Source organism: Pseudochaenichthys georgianus, chromosome 11 (assembly GCF_902827115.2).
Source record: "Pseudochaenichthys georgianus chromosome 11, fPseGeo1.2, whole genome shotgun sequence".
NCBI lineage: Eukaryota > Metazoa > Chordata > Actinopteri > Perciformes > Channichthyidae > Pseudochaenichthys > Pseudochaenichthys georgianus.
Window position 1 is genome coordinate 20,838,732 of NC_047513.1, and position 21,657 is coordinate 20,860,388.

Sequence of the window (21,657 nt, forward strand, 5' to 3'; positions counted from 1 at the left end):
CATTTGTTAATAATTACATTGTGTGTGTGTGTGTGTGTGTGTGTGTGTGTGTGTGTGTGTGTGTGTGTGTGTGTGTGTGTGTGTGTGTGTGTGTGTGTGTGTGTGTGTGTGTGTGTGTGTGTGTGTGTGTGTGTGTGTGTGCGTCAAGTGAATCTGCGGCCCCCTGGTGGCCAGTACATCAATGATGTGGCCCCCACCACCATCAAAGTTGCCCATCCCTGGTCTATACAATTCCAAAAATAGGTGAAAATACCCATCATCTTTTCAAATTCTGCAGGATGTGCAAATGGGTAATAAAGTAGACAAACCCAGACATGGTGTAAAACGCAACACACATGACTTATGCAACATAGCTATTTGAGAAGTGCTGAATTTCATGTGTGCTCTGGGCTGTAAATTTAGGAGCAGCTAATGAGGATCTCTGATACAGAAACAGCCTGCAGGACATGCAGTTAATGTGCTAAAAAAAAATCCCTAAATACAGTTTAACGATATTTCTACTTTGAAAATGTGCTTTTTATTTTACTTTATATCTTTACTTCAGTATATTACAGGAAGAAATAAAACAATATAATGGACAATATTTAAATATTTACCCGGTTGAATGCAAAAGGCAGAAATGTGTCTGGCTTGCGCATTATTTGCTATTACAAAGTGTAAACACATACAACATGCAAACATGAGACATTCAAACATATTAACATAAAAAATAGAATGCAGCTAGTAGCCTTTGTAACTATAGAACAATGTAAGGTTTTGGCTTTATCAAGAATAAATAGATAGATAAATACATATTTGATGATGTGTGCGAAGGTGGCAAGCAAGCTTCAGAAAGAGGCTGCATTGCAAAATAAAAATGCACTACCCAATATTTAAGGTATATTACCTCCACTTAGACCAGCTTCAACAACAAAACATGTTAGTTATTAAATTAACAGTAATAACAATCCAATAATATGATCTATGTTATAATGCGTTACTGAAATTAGTCACTCTGCAGGTAGATTGTTGGCCAACTTTGTTTTGAGTGTGTCTGAATGCTGTGTGATGTCCATGTCCTGAATTGTCCAACAGAGGGACAGTTAAGAAATCTTAAGGCGGGTCTTCCCTCACATGGGCCAAAATAGCGCTTGTACCCTGCCCGGAAAAAAACGTTGCCACCCAGAGACTTAACCGACGGCCAGGGTCCGACCGGAGGATAATTATTGGCTAGGCAATACCTGATGCATGCAACAGACTTCTGAGGAGCAGATTATTCAACGAGGACATGAGACAGACATGAGCTGCTGTCTGGACCTCCTCGGCACCGGGCTGAGTGTTTATTTAGAGTGAAACGACAGCTGTTTGCGGGACAGACACGATGTTGTTCTGGCAGCACTACACTGAAAACTTCCGAGCCCCAGTGCAGAGACTTGACGGCAGCAGCTACACAAGGTACGGACAACAGTGTTTATTTTGTTTATGGTCCCGACTCCCATACATGTCTGAGATCTCTGTTACTGAAGTAATTTCCACCAGTCAAATCAAAAACAAGGTGACAACTTAGCCTTTACATAATAAAAATGCAAATGTCCTTTATTATAATGACAAACCCTTACATCAAAACAAGTATTTCAAAATAATTATTTAGTATCTCAAAAATAATGACTTATTGTGTCAATACAATGATGATATCTCAAGAGAACGACATTTTATCTCAAGATATACTTAAATACTAAATTAAAGTATTGCAATAATATTAAAGAAAAGTATAACCAAATAAAACTACTTAGTAATTCAAAATAACAAGAATATTTCACGAAATGATGAGTGAAATAGGGATATCAAGTTATTATTTTTGGCACGGTGTGTCATTATAATGACTCACCGGATGTTGTATTTACTTCACACTGGCGGAAGAGTTAACTTTATAGAAAAGTTAAAGAATAACTATGTGGTTTTTGCTTCGTTTCACTTGCGAACAAATTAGTTCTGTTACTGTGTGTGTGCATTCTATATATGTCTCTGTGTCATGCAGGGTGGCAAATGTTCACACTATTAAAGTGTGTATCTTTGTTGACAGTTATGACTTTATAGACGCTTTCATTTAATTTGTGGGAGGCGGCAGAGCGCAAGTACAGTTGGACACAATGACGGAAGTTTGGAGGCCGCTGATTGGCTAACCCCCATGCGCTGGGCCCAGACTGCGGCCTCTGATTGGCTGTTGGCATCCTTCCTGAAGCTGTCGGTGGCAGCGCTGCAGGCTTCACAGAGCGACGGTCCGTATGCTGAGGGGAGCCATGTTGATGCCTGGTTTTGTGTCAAACGCTGCACTTTGGATGGTTAAAGGACTGCGTCTCAAGAAGCGGGAGCCTTAGCGGTTGTTCCTGCACCGCGATGAGAAGAGGAGAGCGGGTTGGGATGGTACAGGGAGCGCCAAAGGAGAGCTGCTCTTCCTAGGATCACCGGACATCAACGGTCGATTCAAAGCAAGTGAAGTTGATGCTAGTTAGCCTGGTAGCAACAGCTGTGCGGACGCTGCGTGGGATGCGGCGTGTGGACTAAACACAAAAGTATCCTCTGCCTGTTGCATTGTGTTGGGCAAACCATAATTAGCCTGCTTTAAGACTTTAGCGTAACAACGGGGCTGCTGGATTCATGCTAGCTTGCTTTAGTTACCATTGTAGAGCTCGCTAGCTGTTAGCTAACGTTAGCATGCTGACAACCAGCTCGCATCTTCAGTCACGACTAACATTCGCTAGCTGAGTGAACTCTAACTTATTGTTACTTTCAGACGGTCGTTGAGCACCGTGTTTTGTGACAAAAGAGAGAAAAAATAACCCGAGTGGAGATATGGTGAATCACCCAGTCTCTGTGGAAAGCTACCGCCTGCCCAGCCTGCCAAGGAGCGGCTAACGGGCTAGTAGCATAACTTTCCTCTCACGGTGTCCCTGTAGCTGCACAGCCAGCTTCTTCGCTAGCCGACCTCTCGTACCTGAAGCAAGCTGGCGTCCCTCCGAGTAGAAGCCGAGGACAAGGAGCTGGGGCCGATGGCCTGGGTGCTGAAGATGGACGACGCATCCATCGAGTCGGGGCTGGTGCACGACTTCGATGCCAGCCTGTCCGGCATCGGGCAGGAGCTGGGGGCTGGAGCCTACAGCATGAGGTTAGACACCGGAGACAACGTGCCTTTCCCCGGCTACCTAACACAGTATTGGGTCGACAAAATACAACATGCCTTTCGGAAGTGTTAACATTTACACCCCCCATACCAGTGTGTGTTCTCCCCTTTGTACTGTGGCTTCTCTTTGTTTTGGGATTTAGAGTAGGGCAGTCATTGCAGGGTGCCAGGATCAGGGCCACATATTAATTTCTCTAAAGCAAAGGAAGGACATGTGGTATACTTTGAGGGACATTATATAACTTAATGCTATTGTCAAAAGAGACATAAACTGCGTGTAAGATAACACAGAGGAAGTATGCATGAAGGGCTTGTTGTGGCCCCTCAGACTAGTGGTATAGTTATCAGAAAATGTCTATAGCTTTGTTTCTAGTGACGTGGAAACAAAGGGTTGTGGATTATGCACAAGGAGATGGGAGTCATTTAAATATTGTTGTTATTAAGGAAAGCTCTACAGGAGTTATTTGACTTGGAGGTATAAGTGGCAGAAGCTTCAGCACTTATTCCTTTCTCATATATCTTAAGAAACACCTGACTCCAATTTTGGAAATGAAAGGAGGTATTTTTCTTGATTTATTTCCATCTACAGTAATAGTTTAAGCCGCACTAGGTGATCTATGGTTATCACATTTCAGTTGGGTTGCTTAAGCTCTGTTGGCTTTTCTAACTGCTAACACAATATGCCAAACTGCATAATGCAATAGGTCAAATACGATTTTTTGTCTTTAGGATACGTCTATAATAACAACAGCTTCCTGATTTTATATGTGGAAATGTCTGATCAAAGACAATCTGCCCAGGCATTAAATACCAACTTTGGCGCAAGAGTTGGTTTTGAATGCTTGACTAGATTCTTTAACATAATTGAACAAAACAAACTCATCAAAAGATTCATGGTTACGTTTTTTTGCTGCTTTAAAGCTTTTAATTTGTTCCCACAATCTTCCTCAGAAACAAACTCTGTCAGTTGATTTTTAGATGCTCAAATTTCAATTTAAAATCCTTGTTTATATTACCGTAACTATCTTACTGGAAAAAGGTTGCTATGGTATTACCATTGACGGTGAAAATATTGTATTGGTACAAAGTCTAATGAACATTTTTAACTTTATTCCCAGCTCTAGTAGCCACACAGTATTTGTCACTATGCCCAAATTAAATACATGCAGCCCTCTTAAGTTCCTCTTTATGACTTGTGTCACACATTTGATTAGTATCTCTACATCTGTACTGAATTATATAGTTTACGGGAGATGATGACACATGTGACTACAGCATGATACTCCCAGGACCCTCATGTTTCTTATCAGCTGCTTTCTCTGCCATCTGCGTTTTTAGCCTGCATTTATCTGAGTGACTTAAGTGAGGGTCAGTCTCTTATGAGTGTAAGCAGGTTTACCAATTTGGGTGATGTGTTGCATGTAAGCGAGTTAGTGAAAACATAGTGTGTGTGTGTGTGGTGTCAGCAGGTCCAGCAGTAGTGCTATCTGTGGTATTGGGCTGGGTTGCATGTTTGGAGTCAGCAGCTGGTAGGAAGGAACAGAATGTCTCGATGTGACCAGCTCCTCACATTTCAGGAAGCAGATGTAGTTTTCCTGGGCAGCAGAGCCGTGGCACCCAGAGTGGCTCTGACAGGGCACCCACTGCAGAGAAAACACAGATAGCTGCAAGAGATTAACGGCCCGTCCACACTACAGCGTCGACAGCTTCAATCTGCCCATTCACTTTGAATGGGGTGACGTCACGTTGCCTCGCTATTTCGCCGAACTGAATTGTGGGTAGCATAGCGGTCCGTCTCCGGTGTCAGAAGTTGAACAATGTTCAACTTCTGACGCCGGAATAGCCAGCGCCAGCCGATCAAATCCCATCCATCCATCTTCTCCCGCTTATCCGTGGTCGGGTCGCGGGGGTAGCAGTTCCAGCAGAGAGCCCCAAACTTTCTTTTCCCTGGCGACATCAACCAGCTCTGACTGGGGGATCCCAAGGCGGTCCCAGGCCAGCGAAGAGATATAATCCCTCCACCTGGTCCTAGGTCTACCCCTTGGTCTCTTCCCAGCTGGACGTGCCTGGAACACCTCCCTAGGGAGGCGCCCAGGTGGCATCCTAACTAGGTGCCCGAACCACCTCAACTGGCTTCTTTCGACGCGAAGGAGGAGCGGCTCAACTCCGAGTCCCTCCCTGATGACCGAACTTCTCACCTTATCTCTAAGGGAGACACCAGCCACCCGGCGGAGAAAACCCATCTCGGCCGCTTGTATCCGCGATCTCGTTCTTTCGGTCATGACCCATCCTTCATGACCATAGGTGAGTGTAGGAACGAAAATGGCCCGGTAGACAGAGAGCTTTGCCTTCTGGCTCAGCTCCCTTTTCGTCACAACGGTGCGGTAAAGCGACTGCAGTACCGCTCCCGCTGCTCCGATTCTCCGGCCCATCTCACGCTCCATTGTTCCCTCACTCGAGAACAAGACCCCGAGATACTTGAACTCCTTCACTTGGGGTAAGGACTCATTCCCTACTTGGAGTGGACAGTCCATCGGTTTCCTGCTGAGAACCATGGCCTCAGATTTGGAGGTGCTGATCCTCATCCCAGCCGCTTCACACTCGGTTGCGAACCGATCCAGTGAGTGCTGAAGGTCGCAGACCGATGAAGCCATTAGAACCACATCATCTGCAAAAAGCAGTGGTGCAATCCTTAGTCCACCGAACTGCAGACCCCCTCCCCCACGACTACGCCTCGAAATCCGATCCATGTATATTACAAACAGGATTGGTGACAAAGCGCAGCCCTGGCGGAGGCCGACCCTCACCGGAAATGGGTCCGACTTACTGCCGAGGACCCGGACACAGCTCTCGCTTTGGGAGTACAGAGATTGGATGGCCTTGAGCAGAGACCCCCTCACCCCATACTCCCGCAGCACCTCCCACAGTAACTCCCTGGGAACTCTGTCATACGCCTTCTCCAAGTCTACAAAACACATGTAGACCGGATAAGCGTACTCCCAGGCCCCCTCCAGGATCCTTGCGAAAGTAAAAAGCTGATCCGTCGTTCCACGACCAGGACGGAATCCGCATTGTTCCTCCTCAATCTGAGGTTCGACAATCGGCCTGACCCTCCTTTCGAGTACCTTGGAGTAAACTTTCCCGGGGAGGCTGAGTAGTGTGATGCCTCTGTAATTGGCACACACCCTCTGATCCCCCTTTTTAAAAAGGGGAACCACCACCCCGGTCTGCCACTCCTTCGGTACTGTTTCCAACTTCCACGCAACGTTGATGAGACGTGTCAACCATGACAGTCCCTCAACACCCAGAGCCTTCAGCATTTCCGGGCGGATCTCATCCACCCCCGGGGCTTTGCCACTGTGGAGTTGTTTGACGACCTCAGTGACCTCCCCCCGGGAGATTGGTGTTGATCCCCCGTCATACTCCAGCTCTGCCTCTAACATAGAGGGCGGAGTTGTCGGGTTCAGGAGTTCCTCAAAGTGTTCCTTCCAACGCCCCAACACTCCATCAGTTGAGGTCAACAACGTCCCATCCTTACTGTACACAGCTTGGATGGTCCCCTGCTTCCCCCTCCTGAGGTGTCGGACAGTTTTCCAGAACAACTTTGGTGCCGCCCGAAAGTCCTTCTCCATGTCTTCTCCGAACTTCTCCCACACCCGCTGCTTTGCCTCGGCCACGGATGAGGCTGCTGCCCTTCGGGCCTGTCGGTACCTTGCAACTGCAAGCCTAACAAATCCCTGAAGGCCTCCTTCTTCAGTCGGACGGCTTCCCTGACCACCGGTGTCCACCAGGAGGTTCGAGGGTTACCGCCCCTTGAGGCACCTAGGACCTTGAGACCACAGCTCCCCGCCGCGGCTTCGGCAATAGAGGCTTTGAACACCGACCACTCTGGTTCAATGTCCCCAACCTCCACAGGAATGCCCGAAAAGCTCCGCCGGAGGTGTGAGTTGAAGGCCTCCTGAACTTGGGCCTCCTCCAGACGTTCCCAGTTCACCCGAACTACACGTTTGGGCTTACCAGGTCTATCCAGAGGCTTCCCCCGCCACTCGACCCAACTCACCACCAGATGGTGATCAGTTGACAACTCCGCCCCTCTCTTTACCCGAGTGTCCAAAACATACGTCCTCAGGTCTGATGATACGATAACGAAATCGATCATGGACCTTCTGCCTAGGGTGCTCTGGTACCACGTACACTTATGAGCATCCTTATGCTCGAACATGGTGTTTGTTATGGCCAATCCATGACTAGCACAGAAGTCCAGTAACAAACCACCACTCCGGTTCAGATCAGGGGGGCCGTTCCTCCCAATCACGCCCCTCCAAGTGTCTCCATCATTGCCCACATGTGCGTTGAAGTCTCCCAGCAAGATTAAAGAGTCCCCTTCAGGAGCCCCATACAGGACTCTTTCCAGGGTCTCCAAGAAGGCCGTATACTCTGAACTGCTGTTGGGTGCATAAGCACACACAACAGTCAGAGTTTCCCCCCCCCATAACCCGCAGGCGTAGGGAGGCGACCCTCTCGTCCACTGGGGTAAACTCCAACAACGAAGCACCTAACCGGGGACTTGTGAGTATCCCCACACCCGCCTGGCGCCTCACACCTTGAGCAACTCCGGAGAAGAATAGAGTCCAACCCCTATCCAGAAGTAAGGTTCCAGAGCTGACGCTGTGCGTAGAGGTGAGCCCAACCAGATCCAACTGGTACCGCTCCACCTCCCGCACAAGCTCCGGCTCCTTCCCCCCCAGAGAGGTGACGTTCCACGTCCCCAAAGCCAGCTTCTGCCGCCCGGGTCTGGTCCGTCGAGATCCTCCGCTTTCACTGCCACCCTTCTGGCAGCGCACCCGACCCCATCGTTGTTTCCCGTAGGTGGTGGCCCCGCGGGACGGAGAAGCGGAGGTGTTGCCCACGTTGCCTTTTCGGGCTGGGCCCGGCCGGGCTCCGTGGCAAGCCCGGCCACCAGACGCTCGCCGACGAGTCCTCCTTCTGGGCCTGGCTCCAGAAGGGGACCCCGGGCTTCCTCCGGGCCGGGTATCCTCACTTCTTGTGTTGTCTTTCATGAGGTCTTTTGAACCAATCTTAGTCTGGCCCCTTGCCTGAGACCAATTTGCCATGGGAGACCCTACCAGGAACACAAGGTTCCAGACAACACAGCCCCCAGGTTCATCAGGGCACACAAACCTCTCTACCACGTTCTTCAGATTCTTCAGAGAGGCCAATCAAATCCCGTTTCTGAAAATCCCGTTTCTGAAAATCTGACAGCTCAAGCCCTAGCCAATCAAACCGCGTCTAAGCTGGGAGAGATATCCCGCCGTTCATTTCTATATTTAAAAAAAAAGATAGAGGAGAAACTAATTATCGCCGTAGCAAATCACCCGGTTTTGTATGACCAGACCCTCTTCACCTACCGGGATACAAACCGGAGGAACCAGGCATGGAGGGAGGTGGCAGAGACAGTGGGTGAAACTGGTAGGTTTTCGCCTGTTTGGGGAGTACATATATTAATTAGTGCTGTCAAAATTATCGCGTTAACGGCGGTAATTAATTTTTTGAATTAATTGCGTTAAAATATTTAACGCATGTGCAGAATGGCCCGCCCCATACGTGCCACCAGTGGCAGCGCCAGGGTATGGCTGGGGTAGGCTACACCCATACCAAGAAATGGCTTAGCCCCACCATTAAAAATGATGTTAAAGTAAGCAAAATAAAGTCTGCCAACTCGCGCGGAGTAAATTGCACAGACAGCAGTTAGTAAGATTGATTTCAGTAGCCACGGTTTTGAAAACTTTTGTCACGTAGTGATCGTCTTCTCAATAGAACATCTTTGATAACGGCGTGGTGTTGTTGCAGGAAGTCCCGACGGAGAATACTTTTGCTGTAGTTCAGGGCAGAGCCATATAATAGTAATAATATGGCTCTGGTACAGGGGTGCACATAACTGGTACGCAGGTTATGTGCGTCATCTGAAATGCGTACCGTCACTTGTGTCACAAAGCGCATTTGCGTACCGACGTACTTGTGAAGCTTTTCCAGAAGGCGGTTAGATCACCGGACGACAGAGTCGGTCTCCGTGTGCACAGACAGGGCTGCTGTTAACGTCGGTCTGTACAACGGAACTGTGCCAAAACTACGCCAACCGGCTGCGGAGGGAGACTCCCCCCATCACTGGAGAACTGCGCTAAAACAGCTGATCACAACGTTAACACTCTGTGGTCACGAAGTACTCCACTAGCCCCCCCCCCCCCCCCCTCTGTCGACTTTCCTGAAGTACTCCCCCGTTGATAGAAATCAACACGTAATGAATTAAGACCCCACGGTTTGATGATTGATAGGTGTGTGGGTTGTCTTTCATTTTGACATGCAGAAAAATGTTATAATAAACATACATACTGTGTGTTAAATGGATATATCCGGCTGCTTTCATTTATCTTTCCATTCCCACAACAATATACATAAATAAATGGCATATTTTGGACATAGTTCGAATGGTGATTAATCATGATTAATTAATTTTTAAGCTGTGATTAATCTGATTAAAATTTGTAATCGTTTGACAGCCCTAATATATATATATATATATTGCTCGCATAAAATCCCCGGGGTTTTTTGCTTTGTATGTCGGGGGTGGGAGATTCATGTGATTGGTTGTTGGTCGCGTTGCTCGAATAAAATCCCCAAGCTTCAGACACGCCGAGTTCCAAGCTTTTTTTTAAGCTGTAGTGTGGACGCTCCGTAAGAGATATAAGAACTTCGATCCAAATTGCAAAATGGACTAGTGTAATGTGCACATTTCAGGATGCACGTTAATTGTTAAAGGCTACATATGTATTACGACATCATATAATTTGAATTGAAGGTGGGGTAGGTAATTTTGGAGAAACCAGCTCGAGTGCGCTAGAATTTGAAAATACACAGCCGGAAAAAATCTGCCATTTCCTTACAGAGCCCCTCCTCCAACACACACAAACGCGCACATGACCAATGAGGGCACGAGATAAGTTTGTGCACAGATGGAAGGCTGACAGGCAGGTAGGCCATCGTGCTTTTTACAGTATTACAGCTTCCACAGATGAATTTTTTTATGGATTTTTTGTCAAAGCACTTAAGATATTCATTGCTATCGGGATGTTAAGAGCATTCCATGGAATATTACAAAAAGTGTATCTCGAGCCGGTTTTTCAAACTTACCTACCCCACCTTTAAGTATCATGGAGCTGCAGCGATATCCCTGAATACAAATAATGTTCAACGGATTTACACAATGATCTTTTTTTTACAATGATGATGAGATTGATCATGCAGTAAAGATAATTCCCTCCATGCAATATTGGTGCAAAAAAATAAATAGTTAATTCTTTTAAAAATCGTGCAGCCCTAGAGAGAAGTGATTTGAGACGTCATAATCTAGCAGGTGGCTGTTTTTTTTTTATGGTGTTTTAGGAGGAAGGTGCTGCAGGAATGTCATGTTGTTGTGCCTCGGTCTAGGGCGGTACAGTGACTTGCCAAAAAGGTTTTCAAGGTAATGAGATGCCATGGTCTGAATCTCTTAGCTTCGATAGGACCAGTGCACGGCCGCAGACAGTTCGCTGTGCACCGGTTGACACGGTTGCAGCATTTGTCAGGGTGAGCCGAGGACGGGTTGGTTGTCTGGAGTGTCAGCCAAGTGTGAGAGATGGTGTGTGTCAGCGGCTCAGGCTATCTCTGGGTGTTTTTGTTCATTTATCATGCTCCCGCGGTCTCATGCATATATAATAAGAGCCATTTGATCGATGGAGAGCCTTTGTCACCCCTTCTAAAGTAAGCCAAGCCAGTTAATAATTCCACACTATGAGGAAGTATTGTCTTGCCAAAAGTGGAGCATGCAACCGTTTAGAAACTTAGCTTATGTGTTTTTAGAGATCATTTCAAAAATGTGGAAACCTGAGGAATAAAGGCATGCTTTGCTTTGTTGGTCACAGTTATTGTGTATGTTTTCATCAAGATACCATTGAAGTTTAAAACAGTGTAGAACTTTAAATTAATGTTTGAAGCCAATTAACAACTTCTGAAGGCCAAATAAAACAGCTCATGGGAACTTTAAAGCTGCTTTCTTTCTTGATGGTTTTCTCGCACATATTATCTGTGCTGACTTCCTGTTTGTTTCGCTTGTTTTTTCTCTCTTTCTCAGCGATGTGTTGGCTCTGCCCATCTTCAAGCAGGAGGACTCCAGCCTTCCTCCCGAAAGCGAAACCAAAAACCCCCCATTCCAGTATGTGCTGTGCGCTGCCACCTCGCCTGCCATCAAGCTGCACGACGAGACGCTCACATACCTGAACCAAGGTACAAGAGACACACAATACAACTAGTCAAGCCTTTTTAAATCACCCCATTTTGGCTTTCCTTCCTGTAGTGTGTTATATAGGTTTTTGTGCATGTAAATGTTCTGCAAAGGTTAACATCCCAAAGTTCCCTAAAGAGTTTCTCTCTGCTTTACTGCAAGACAAAAGCTGTCAATTATTGTGCCCAGCTTTCATGTATTTTTCAGAATTCATATACAAATTGATTTTCCATATATGGAATGACAACGAATTGCTAGGGTAGCTAAATTGCAACTCTAGGTCTATTGTTTGCTGATGCAAAAAAAATTATTAACTGCAGAATAGGCTGTTTAAAGATGCTCTGGTCATCCATGGCTTTAGGTCATGATGTGCTTCACTGGGAAATAATCAATAAGCATGTTGGGCTAAGTGCCCACTATGACAATTTATCGTGTAGTCAAGATCTAAGAGAGAGGGGAGTAATTCTGTGGTTCCAGCATTTAGCATTGAGATGGTGTGAAAATATAAAATACTTCTGATGACATGTTTTCTCTTCAAAACCTTGATGGTATTTCAACAATGAAAGCTTAACAACATGGGTATTTATATTTTTTCTTACCTTTTTAGTGCAAACTTTGAGTTATTGGTGGTATTTCTTTTGTGTCATGCACAGTCAAGTACCCAGCCTATATGAACACCAGATATGTCAGATGGTGCAATGAACACCTGCTGCTCTACAATTTAAAGGATACTAAAACAGATGCAAGCAGTGATAAGGCATCAACTCCACCGCTCTTCTATTTTCAACACACATTGAAACAACATTTTTTTGCATTTTACTGTCAATTTCTTCAATAATAAAACAAGAATAATAACACTAAAGCTGGTCAAGATGTGAGGAAAAGAGGGCAAATTGAATTTGCAATAGTCTCGAGCGCTACAAGGCTGCTTTTGCTTAGACATTAAAATATTTTATAATCAGTAATTGTCATAACAAATAATGAGCAACGCAACATAACATGAGCATAACACTTTACGGAGACAATAAGGACATCAAATAGTTGAAGATCCCATGTTTCTGACCCTACCCATCATGTGTTATTTTATTTCTTCTGATCTGTTCCTCTCTTTCTTTCTCTCTTTCTCTCTCTCTCTCTCTCTCTCTCTCAGGCCAGTCTTACGAGGTGCGTATGTTGGACAACAGGAAGCAGGACGAGTTACCTGAGATCAACAACAAGATGGTGAAGGTGAGAGGGTCATTGCAGCTGGAGGGGGAAAAATATTTAATTCTCACGTTAGATTCTCTTCATATCTAACTTGCTGTGTGTGTGTGTGTGCAGAGCATAGTGCGGGTGGTGTTTCATGACCGCCGGCTGCAGTACACCGAGCACCAGCAGCTGGAGGGCTGGAAGTGGAATCGTCCAGGCGACCGTCTCCTTGACATCGGTAATGAAGCCTGGCGTGAAATGTTTACTCAAACCGTCCAATCTGTGTGTGTGTGCTTCAGAGGTCAAATATCTGTGTGTCTGTGTGTGTGAGACAGATATCCCCATGTCAGTGGGCATTGTGGAGCCGAAGACTCACCCCTCCCAGCTCAACGCAGCAGAGTTCCTGTGGGACTTGAACAAGAGAGCTTCTGTTTTTGTGCAGGTAACACACCCTCGCGTCGTGTCTCATACAAACCACACAAACACTCACACTTTCAGCTGTCTTTTGTGCCATCTGTTGCCTCTACATTTCCACATCAATCACATGTTTGTGCTGCAGGTGCACTGCATCAGCACAGAGTTCACTCCCAGGAAGCACGGGGGAGAGAAAGGCGTCCCCTTCAGGATCCAGTTTGACACATTCGCCCAGGGAGAGGGGGGAGAGTACATAGAGCACCTCCACTCTGCCTCCTGCCAAATCAAAGTCTTTAAGGTACACACTCATTATCTTATGGGGGGGGGGGATATTTGTACATCACCTGGGAACTTAAAGCAAATCAAATATCGCTCCCTTTTTCTGATCTTTTCTGCTTCCTCTTTAGCCAAAGGGGGCGGACCGTAAGCAAAAGACGGACAGGGAGAAGATGGAGAAACGCTCCCCCCATGAGAAGGAGAAGTACCAGTCTTCTTATGATACCACTATCCTGTCAGAGGTCAGTGCTATGGACAGTCAGGCCTAAAACAAATATCTGGCTTTAGTGCAAATTAAGTACTAGCAAGTGCCCAGTTTCAGCTTTTATTTGGGGGGGTTATCCATGTAGAAATGTGTTTCTGCAGAGTGGCCTACTGTGTGGCTAAATTCGAGGTAAAGGGTGCTCTACATCACTGCCAACCATTTTCTCAATCATGTTCTGGATGCTTGAGATTTATGAACAACCAAACAGAAGTTATTTTATGCAAAAAACGAATACTAAATTCATAAGACCCAGCTTAAATGTACCCCTTGTATCTCCTGAATTAAAATTGTGCTCGTGACAAACATTAATAAACCACCACAGCAACCTGCTCTTGACCTGCAATGCACCACAATGTGATGATGATACATCTTGACAAAACAGTCAAAGTGACAGGTGTGATGGATTACCTCTCTCAGGAGGTTCCAAGTCTCCTCACGTATTTGAATACTTGAGGATAAATCTGTTAATGGTCGCTTGGATGACATCACTGCATCTGGTATGCTTTAGAAAGTGGTTTTGGCAGTTATGTTAAAATGCACAACAGGGTTTCCCCAAGTACTGTTTAGTGTTTAGCTGAGGTGTTCAGCCACCTGGATCCTGACGCATCTCGTCTCATGATCTAATTTAGTTTGTAGAAGACCGTTTAAACACACACTCCTTCATATCATGTTAAAAGTTGGTCTTTTGTCAGATGAGTTGTGACACACTCAGAATAAAGAAAAACTCTGCATAGTTTGTAGAAATGGCTTAAAATATACAAAACAAGGTTCCTTTTGATTGGGTTGTATGAGGTACTTATAGATGAAGGTCATAGCCCAGTTTAGAGAAGTAGACGGGAGTATGGAAATGGAAGCTGAGAAATGTACTGAACGGGGACTGCAGTTAAACATACTTTAGCCACCTTTAAAAGTATTACATTTTAAGTGTATGTTCTATTCAGAATATTTTAACTGCCTTGCCACAAAACATCATTTTCAGACGAGAAAGCTGTTATGTTTCCTCTTTTCAAAGCCACCAGACTCCATTGAGAAAAAGGGTGATTTTTTTATTTGCAGAACACACCGCTGCCTCAACCGGTTTCTTAGTTTGTGTGACTTTGGTGAATCAGAAGTAAGTGAAGGACAGCGGTCAACCAGCAACCTCTGTGTTCTGTAAAGTAAAATCACAGTTTTTCTCAATGAAGTCTGGTGGCTTAAGAAAGAGCAAAGGAAAGACATGTCTCCGTCTGACAGCAAGTATACCTTAGAACTGATTATTTGAAAGTGGTTAAAATATATTTGGTTACTGCTCCATTATTGTACATTGCTCGTGTGCCCATACTCCTGTCCATGTATAATTGCCTCATTCAGCCCCATATCAAAACGCTAGATTTTTAATTTAAACATAAGGTTTTCTGTGTCTCAGATTTGTTATCACAGCTATTATTGGGGGGTAGAAAGCAGTCATTTAACTTTTTCTACACTTGTTTGTCACACTAAGACTTCCCTCAGGTTATTGGTTGTGTTTGTGTGTTGGTCGCCGGCTGGCTAACCTCTGCTGTGTGTCTGTACGTAGACGAGGCTTGAGCCCATCATAGAGGATGCGGGTGACCACGAGCTGAAAAAGTCCAGCAAGCGGACACTTCCCGCTGACTGTGGCGACTCCTTGGCCAAGAGAGGCAGTGTAAGCACCTTGCTCCCCTCTCCTCCTCCCCATCACTCCATCAGTCGGCCCCCCTGTAGACACATGGCTGTAGTCTGGAGCGTGTAGACCAGCTGCAGGGAAGGAGATGTTTTAATGCCATGTATTTGACATTAGTAGGCGGGGTGGAGATGGTGCAAAGCTAAATTCCCTATCCACCCTTGACTTTTCCTCAACCTTTATGCCTTTTCTTTTGGGATATTTAGAGTTGGCTTGCAGTGTTAATGAACCCAGTAAGTGAGATTAATTGTGTATTTAAATACATCTGTCTCCTCTCAGTGCTCCCCGTGGCCAGACAATGCCTACATCAGCCCCAACCAGGCAGCTACTCCCTCCTTCACCTCCACCCCACTGTCCACCTACACAACGTCCTCGGTACCAGACAGGTAAGTGTATGTTTGTTCGTAGCCTTTTAATGAGTTCACACCACACAGTTAAGCCCAGATATTTCATTTGCTGTCAAAAGCTCCAGATTGGCAAATTGGTGCTCACTTGTTATGATCTTTTTTTTAAAGGATCTGATAAAGTAAGAAATCTCCAATGATGCGTTCTTTTGAATCTCACTATTTTTCTTGTCAAACCACAAGACTCCAAGATACCTCGTTATAAAGTCCCTGACACACCAAACCAACATCAATTAACTCGTTTCGATGGAGCTGGCTGACCCTACCCATCATGTGTTATTTTATTTCTTCTGATGATCTGTTCCTCTCTCTCTCTCTCTCTCTCCCCCCACACACTTACCAAATGCCCATGTCGTGAAAATATCCGACAAACTAAAGTCAGTAAGCTAGTGTGATCAGTACAGCAATCTGAAGACTTTGGAAGTACCCAGCCTATATGAACACCAGATATGTCAGATGGTGCAATGAACACCTGCTGCTCTACAATTTAAAGGATACTAAAACAGATGCAAGCAGTGATAAGGCATCAACTCCACCGCTCTTCTATTTTCAAAACACATTGAAACAACAAACATTTTTTGCATTTTACTGTCACTTTCTTCAAGAATAATAACACTAAAGCTGGTCAAGATGTGAGGAAAAGAGGGCAAATTGAATTTTCAATAGTCTCAAGCGCAACAAGGCTGCTTTCTCTTAGACATTAAAATATTTTATAATCAGTAATTGTCATGGGGATCTTCCATTTAAAGTGATGTTTAAAACTCAGTTAATGGGGCTCATTCTCTGGCGCTTTTAACAAACAACCTCTCTCTCTCTCTCTCTCTCTCTCTCTCTCTCTCTCTACCAAATGCCCATGTTGTGAAAATATCCGACAAACTAAAGTCAGTAAGCTAGTGTGATCAGTACAGCAATCTGAAGACTTTGGAAGCCGTGTAGTGGGTTGGTGCCATTAATTGTAGTTTCTTGTGTTCTAGTGAATCGTCCTCACCCAATCACCAGGCAGACCCTGGTAGCCATGGCAACTCGGAGGTTATTCTCCACCCTACTCAACTGTTTGAATTGGTGGAAAAGGTAAATAAAATTCATTCACTGTCGAATGTAGTATCCCTAAAAAAGTCAAACATTATAAACTGTACAGTACCGTATTATTTCTTAGTGGGTCTGAATTAGTGTGGTAAATATAACTTCAGGTCCTGGTGTTAAAGTGTGTTGACACTGTTTGTGTGTGTGTGTGTATTGTCCTGCAGCAGTTGAGCCCCACCGCCTCCATACAGGACGCACAGAAGTGGCTGCTGAAAAATCGCTTCAACTCCTACACACGGCTCTTCTCACACTTCTCAGGTACACACACACTCTGTCAAAAAACACCAAAGCATGTGTGTGATGTTGTATCAGCTGCAGGGAAGTGACCGCTCCTCTTACTTGTTGCTCAGGTTCTGATTTGTTGAAGCTAACCCGGGACGACCTGGTCCAGATTTGTGGGCCAGCAGATGGGATCAGACTCTTCAATGCACTTAAATCCAGGTTTGTGATTAAGTGTGTGTGTGTGTGTCGGTTGTTGTTCTTGTGTACACTTCTATGACCATTATGAAGTTGTCACTGTGTTTCATTGCATAAATTATTGTGTGTGTGTGTGTGTGTGTGTGTGTGTGTGTGTGTGTGTGTGTGTGTGTGTGTGTGTGTGTGTGTGTGTGTGTGTGTGTGTGTGTGTGTGTGTGTGTGTGTGTGTGTGTGTGTGTGTGTGTGTGTGTGTGTGTGTGTGTGTGTGTGTGTGTGTGTGTGTGTGTGTGTGTGTGTGTGTGTGTGTGTGTGTGTGTGTGTGTGTGTGTGTGTGTGTGTGTGTGTGTGTGTGTGTGTGTGTGTGTGTGTGTGTGTGTGTGTGTGTGTGTGTGTGTGTGTGTGTGTGTGTGTAGGTCAGTGCGTCCCAGGTTGACAGTGTACGTCTGTCAGGAGTCCCCCCAAGAGAGCCCCCTGCTGGAGAGACATGCAACCAATGAAAATGGAGATCACAGCATTTCCTCTAGTTTACACGGTAAACAAGCCCTGTGTTTGACTGCAGTGTCACACTCCTTTAAGTAGGGCATAGATCCTTTTCAATATTTACAGTCGGCTTGTGGTTTCCTTGAGGAATTGTCTAAAAAAAATCTCAGAAAATAGTACAAAATGTTCATCCAAGCCTAAAATTATGTATTGTCAGTCCACACACAGAAAAGCAGGAAATGTCCACATTTGAGGATGAAAACAGCAGTTTTTTTAAAAACCTTTTACTTTAACTATTGTTTATCAAACTAGTCATTGCAGCTGAAAGTATTAGTCTATGGAGTGTTGCAGTGTATGAATATTATTAACATGTTGTCTTTATCTGCTCTGTTTCTGTACAGTTTATCATGCTCTGTATCTAGAGGAGCTCACAGCTGCAGAACTGATCCGCAAGATGGCGTGTGTGTGCAGCCTTCCACTGGGAACCATCAACCAGGTGTACAGACAGGGTCCTACAGGCATACACATCCTGCTCAGTGACCAGGTACACACACTCAAACTGTTCCTCTCCATTAGCACTTTAAAAAAACGTAGAGTACCACTCTCAGCTGTACAGAGCTCTTTATCAAGAGGGATGGTTTAATAAAAAATCTAAACTCTGGGATACACTCAAAACATGGATGGATACTTATCGACACCCTGCTAGCTCAGCTTTTGAGATGCATTTCGTTCAGCTGCTGTCTATGCCAAACTGCAAATGATGCAAATATAATGATATAATTTAACTGCACTACACTTCCTGTGAATGTTTTCTTAAACTTGCAATACAAACCATGGTTGGCGTTCAACATGCTGAAATCCAATGAAGGCAAATAGATTTTTTTAAATCTACTAAAAACATAAATACAAATGAGAAGGGGCAACGTAAAAGATTAGCAAGAGCATATGGCAGGACTACGATAGGAGGTTCTGTACAGAGACAGAGATAAGATATTTGCATGTAATTTACACACACACACACACACACACACGCACACACACACACACACACACACACACACACACACACACACACACAATCTACTTTATCGCTCCTGCTTTTATGACAGCCTCTCCTAACTCTGTCAGTCACCACTCACACAAGTAAACACTATGTATTCATTTATACCGCGGTGGGGACATTTGATGATCAGCCTAATTTTACTAATTTTTTTTTTTGTCTTTTCCAGATGGTTTACAACTTGCCTGACGAAAGCTGTTTTTTGATCAGCACTGTCAAAGGTGAGCTCATAATGCATAATTTGCCTTGTCTCTTCATTATAATTGGGCCTGTATGTAACAAGCCCTAATAGACTGGTTATTTGAAAAGGATTTAATGCACTTATTCTTTCCTCTCCAGATGAATTGGGCGAAGGACTCCATCTAATCCTGAAGTAGTGGAGAGGACAGATGGCATCACTAATACTCCACCCTCTGTTTTGGAGCAGAAGCCTCCCTCTGTCCCTCTCTGCCTGCCTCTACTCTTTCCTCGTACTTCCTCCCAGTCTCTCCAAACAATCGCTCGTTGGGAAGCAGTCAGACTGCGCTTAAAGCCATGTAAATGTTAGAATCTGACATGGGTGTGTCCACTGTTTCATATTGAAAACACTATTAACTGAGGAGATTAGTTACGACGAGAGACTGAGGGGATACAGGGTGAGGGGGGTGATAATGATGTATGTAGTTTGATTTTATTATTTTATTTTTTGTCTTTTTATATGGTTTCTGTGGGCTAAAGGGAGGGGGGGCTTCAGCAGAGAGGGGAGAGAGACGTTCTGGCTGGCAGGAGAAGGAAAGAAAGCAGAGTTTCCTTATTGCTCGTTGCCCCTCTTGGACAACGCGCACAACCAGCACTAGGCCAGTATTTGATAACCTGTACTGCTGAACAGCATGCGATCTCAATGTACTAACCTGCTTAAATGAGAATCTCAAAATCTGCTTGTTTAACATTCTCCACGGGGTTGTCTTAATAAACAATTTATTGATCAGCTGAGCTTGGAAACCCCTGAAATATTGGCGTCACCTGTGGACGTTGACACCAAACTTATTTTTTTGTCATGTTTCTTGGACTTAGTCATATGGATAAACTCTTGTCACATAGAGTAATCCTTTTGTGTCGTTAGACCTCCAGCCATATCTCTGTGTTGACGTCACACTCGGCTCGACTCTCTTCATGTACGTCCAGCTCGGCCTGCTCTTTTACTGTTTTTAGTTGATGCTTTATTTATGGATCTGGTGCCATATTGGCTTTTTTTAGCTGTACCTTTTGCTCACTTTCACAAACAGTGCAGGTGCACCTCGTCGTCTCTGCTTTCTGTGCTGACTTTAAAAACACTGGTTAGGAGGAGTGCGGGTAACGCCTTTTGGGATTTTGGCCATAATATGCTGAACTTGAAGATTGACATGTGGAGCATTAACACCAATCCATCAACTTCTATAATGTGGACCAAACCGGTTTCAGATTTGTTGTTATTTTGAAAAGCCTCATTGGTTCTGTACATCCTGGTCATCAGAGGCACTTTTGTATTCATAGTAATAAACCCTCCATTCGAGGGTCTGCTTAGCGAGAAATAACCCACCACAGCAGGCTGGTAGAAATGTATCACAGCCGCAGCCTGGTTTATTAGTCTTATCTTGTAGACTAGAAAACCATGGCAGCTACACGTCCTTTACAAATCCTAAGAAAGTGTTTTCAGATGTAGCTGCACACAGAAAGTACAAGTCACGCGTGCCCTTGGTGACATTACATTTCACACAGATCCTCCTAGTCGCCGTTGGTTTAGTTGAACCCATTTTAATTTTGGTACACAGTCGCCGGCCGTGTTGGAAGTTCATACCGTTTGCACGCCTCTTGGTGTCAGAATGTGCGTGTGTGCATGTGTATCATTTTTTTAAGTTCTTGCAAAGATAACTGAATTGTCGGTAGTTGTCATAAACTTTTTCCTGTTGGTATGATGAAACTGTGTTTAGCTTGCTGTTTAGTAAAAGAGCATGTTGAAGACGGGGAAAGGAGGGTGGCAGGGTTAATTCGGTCCTTGTTGAGTGGAACACCTCCTTGTTCTTCCATATTAGAGACCAAGTCTGCACTGAGAAATTATTAAACTCAAGCTCGATGTGTAGTCAGTAGTCCAACAGCCACACCCGTTTCTTACCTGCCTATAAGAAGGAGAACAAAATAGAGAAGAATGTCAAGCATCTGTGTTTTAGTCTAACCGTGCGCCCGAGCCAGGACTGTAGCTCTTGTGGTGTTTACAAGGACACAAGTACCACAGCACAGTAAACTGTGTTCAGAAACAGAGCAGATGTGATGCCAAGTCAGGAAAACCTCTGGTGAGCAGTTTTGGTCCCCTTTCTGTGTGTGTGTGTGTGTGTGTGTGTGTGTGTGTGTGTGTGTGTGTGTGTGTGTGTGTGTGTGTGTGTGTGTGTGAGAGAGAGTGAGAGAGAGAGAGAGAGAGAGAGAGAGAGAGAGAGAGAGTGAGCAGGAGAGGTGACCACTGTTCATGTACAGCCTAATGTCAATGATGATGCTTCTCATGTGCACAGTATCGTATGCTGGAGATGTACACAACCACATGTGCTGGGAATAAATGATTTCATAACTTTCTCTGGTGTCCTAGTGTATTCTATTCCTCGGTTTGAATATTTTAAACTTTAGCATAGTTGTTTTTGATTCAAGATGGTAGGGTTAGTAATTAAATCTGTAAAATAAATGTAGTGAATTAAAATGAATTGTGCCTACATAATGTAGTGGAGTAAAAGCATCAAGTAGCATTATGTAAAAGTAGTAAAGTACAATTACCTTACTGTTGTACTCAGTGGCGGTTCTAGACCAATTTGACTGGGGGGGCCACTGGGGGGCCAGTTATTTTCTGAGGGGGGCCAATAAATGCAGGACGAAAAAGAGAACTAGACAGTATGAAGTAATTGCGCATA

The 21,657-nt window shown here is 44.8% G+C and overlaps 1 protein-coding gene across 6 annotated transcripts; it reads left to right on the forward strand.

The window, feature by feature from the left end:
- Positions 1–1,124: 1,124 nt before the first annotated feature.
- On the forward strand, positions 1,125–21,328 carry ubp1 (upstream binding protein 1). Of its 6 annotated transcripts, none has more exons than XM_034094264.2 (16): positions 1,125–1,434; positions 11,328–11,479; positions 12,628–12,704; positions 12,798–12,903; positions 13,001–13,107; positions 13,225–13,377; positions 13,487–13,597; positions 15,176–15,283; positions 15,581–15,687; positions 16,665–16,776; positions 16,953–17,046; positions 17,139–17,229; positions 17,619–17,737; positions 18,087–18,229; positions 18,915–18,966; positions 19,085–21,328. In XM_034094264.2, the coding sequence occupies exons 1-16, from the start codon at positions 1,361–1,363 to the stop codon at positions 19,120–19,122; spliced, it is 1,644 nt and encodes a 547-aa protein (XP_033950155.1). In that variant the 5' UTR covers positions 1,125–1,360; the 3' UTR covers positions 19,123–21,328. The 6 variants fall into 6 exon arrangements, with proteins under 6 accessions (XP_033950155.1, XP_033950158.1, XP_033950153.1 ...); XM_034094262.2 differs by lacking the exon at positions 1,125–1,434 and adding an exon at positions 1,903–3,145; XM_034094263.2 differs by lacking the exon at positions 1,125–1,434 and adding an exon at positions 1,925–3,145 and having other exon boundaries at positions 16,680–16,776.
- The last annotated feature ends 329 nt before the right edge of the window (positions 21,329–21,657 follow it).